Source organism: Carex rostrata, chromosome 26 (genome assembly GCF_964058835.1).
Source record: "Carex rostrata chromosome 26, lpCarRost1.2, whole genome shotgun sequence".
Taxonomy (NCBI): Eukaryota; Viridiplantae; Streptophyta; class Magnoliopsida; order Poales; family Cyperaceae; genus Carex; species Carex rostrata.
This window is the reverse complement of record NC_135943.1, coordinates 3,818,989-3,821,968: the sequence shown is the minus strand read 5'-3', so window position 1 is coordinate 3,821,968 and position 2,980 is coordinate 3,818,989. Positions and strand designations below refer to the sequence as shown.

The 2,980-nt window shown below is 33.7% G+C and overlaps 1 protein-coding gene across 1 annotated transcript; it reads left to right on the top strand.

Moving 5' to 3' along the window:
* The first annotated feature begins 393 nt into the window (after nt 1–393).
* LOC144544097 (uncharacterized) lies at nt 394–2,326 on the top strand. Its single transcript, XM_078292514.1, has 2 exons — nt 394–1,131; nt 1,826–2,326. The coding sequence occupies exons 1-2, from the start codon at nt 445–447 to the stop codon at nt 2,324–2,326; spliced, it is 1,188 nt and encodes a 395-aa protein (XP_078148640.1). The 5' UTR covers nt 394–444.
* Nucleotides 2,327–2,980: the final 654 nt, after the last annotated feature.

Here is a 2,980-nt window from a genome sequence, read left to right as displayed (position 1 = left end):
TGTATTATAAAGAATATATGTCACGTTGATATTTTAGTATTAATCAAGGGAATAAGGTATAAAAGGGTAATCTTGATATAATCAATATAAAATTTAAGCTTGCTCTCAAAATTAGAATTTGGTGCTGAAAATAATTGAACCCAAAAATATAGTGCATCGGTTAAATAATTTTCTTTATTAATAGCTGGTCATTATTGAGGAATAATTAGGGGTAAAAAGAGAATAACAAAAAAAAAGTATTCTCTCTACTCCCAAAATTAAGAATATGGCATTTAAAATAGCAGTCCCTAAATATATATATATATATATAGCATATCCTATCAAAATAACAAGAAGAAAGCAAAAAAAGATATTGATAATTTTAGCCCTACAGAAAAAGCATATAACTCATTACTGACCAAATTAAGTGTTAGTAAATAAAAAAAATAGGATTTATATAAATATATGGATCTAGGAAATACCGGAAGTAAAATCTTCATGACAGAGCCTCGATCGATGGTTCCTTTGTTCCTCCTCCCTCTCATCTTCCTCCTGATCCTGGGTGCAGCTCCCTGCTCGGCGCGCCACGTCATCAACATCAATTCCTCCACCCTTCTCAAATTTTCAAGTCTAGCATGGGACCCGACCGCGCAACACTTTGTTGTCGGATCTGCCATGAGCCCCACTGTTTATGCCATCGGTGATGATGGCATGGTCAAGTGTCTCCTTTCAGAACCTCCTTCCAATAGAAGTGGTGTCTCGGTCACTGCTCTCGCTGTTGATCAGATACGACTCCGTCTAATTGTTGCCTTTTCAAATCCTCCATCTATCTCTACTTACGATTTGAAATCATACGAAAGAATTTATACAGTGTCTTTGCCAGAGTTGGATGGTGCTCCTAGCGGGGTCGTGGTGAATTTGGAGAGTGGGGAGGTGTTTGTTAGTAGTGCCAGGAGAATGGTTGTGTTGAAGGTGGGACCATATGGAGATACACTACAAGAATTTGTTTTATCTACCAGGATAAAATTGCTTAACAACATCAGTAATAACCAGACTCTCACCAAGAGAATAATTTCAGAATTAAACATTTCCAGTGATGAGGGACTCGGTGGGATCCTGTATCTTAGTGATGGATACATCCTTGTTCTACAGGTAAGAAATAGACAATAGAGTTTGTCACACAAGTGCTTGTCAAAATTAAAATTTACCAATCAAATAGAGTGCATCAGTGATCTCTTTCATTTACTAAATCTTTCATATTAATTTCTCTCTAATATTTTCAATCATATATCAGTTCTTTAATTTTAAGGCTATATGTTTTCTTAGGTAATTTTTGCAAAAACTGAGTTCATGCAAATTGTGATTGCCAGATAAGTTACCAAAGGCAAAAAAAAAAAAAAATGATTTCTAGCTAGGTTAGAATTTGGATGCCAAGTTTTATTTTTTTCTTGAAAAATTGGTGCAAAGGTGTTTTTTGGTGAGATGAATTATAATTGAATTGTATTGAAGAAAATTGAATTGATGTGTAATTACAATATTTACAAAGGATTATATAGGCTAATTAGCCATTGTACCTTTCTAATAACAAAATATTTTAATAGGAAACTTTCCTGATAGCAATATAAGTACCGTTTGAGCTAAATTTAGCTATAATATAATCACATATAATCAAATACAATTACAGTAGTATATTCCTACATTACAGGATATAGAATCTAATTGATTTTCAATAAAAGCACTACTTTTCTTTTTCTTTAATTTCTTTTTCTTTTAGTCAGAATAACAAGAAAAATTATCAACACACAAATTCCAAATTTTTATATATATATATTTTCTCTCCTTGCAGACAACAACAGGAAAGATCTTCAAAGTGAATACGATTGATGGCACAATGAAAGAGATATTGCTGAGAGATAGTTTAATACCGCTGACACCACCCGGCCACGCCATGGCATTGCTAACCGAGAAATTCATAGTTGTTACTACAAATCACAGTGTTCTCTTAATAAAAAGTGATGAAAATAGCTGGGCACGAGCGGCTATCATGACCAAGATGAAGATGAAGGAAGGGGAAATGGCTGTGGCAGTAGCAATGCGAGAAGAAAAAAAATTATATGTATTAGTGAACTCACAGAAGGGGTACAGGTTAGAGGAGGCAGTATTTAAAAGGTTTCCGTTTATTTACTGGTGTTTTTTCTTGGGCGTGATCCCTTTATGTGCTCTTCCTCTCTTTCGCTCATTGTCCCAACACTCTAAAGATAATCCATTTGGTGAGATGAATTGGAAACGAGTGGATTGGGAACTAATGAATTGGCGAAATTTTTGTAATTGGTTCCTGAAAAGGTGATAGCCCAGTTTAAACAAGCAGATTAGTAATTGGTCATTGGTCATTGTTCGTTTTATCTTTATTAATTGGTGTTTTGTATTAGTTTTATTTTTATTAATTGATGTTTTGTATTAGTGCTTTTTTGTTTCAAGGGAGAATATTTAGTGTGTCCATCTAAACTTTCAAAATATTCAATTTTCTTTAACACCATAATATTCAAATTGACAAGTATACTCTTTCAATCTTCTCTTCATTTGACAATAGTCAATTAAGCTGAATATATTAATGGCACATTAATTTTCATAAATGCTGGTTTATATTGCTAAAAGGTGCATATCCACAAAACATGACAATTTGGAAAGAAAAGGAAGAAGAGAAATACATATATGATATATTATTGGATTTTGGTTCTCTGATCAATATATGCTGGAAAATTATGCAAGAAACAAGAACTAGCATTTAGTTTAGTGGCAAAGGCATATGGTACATCACTTCAGTTTTAATCAATATGCTTTTCAGAAAGACAAGCGGAGTAAGCTGATGATCTGACAGTGAGCTAATCATCCACTTGATTTATGTGATTCTGCCAACTGAGCTACAAGTAGCTAGAAACACCAAAAGGGGCTACTGATAAGCAAAGACATCACTTATCATTGATGGGTCGAAGAATAGCCG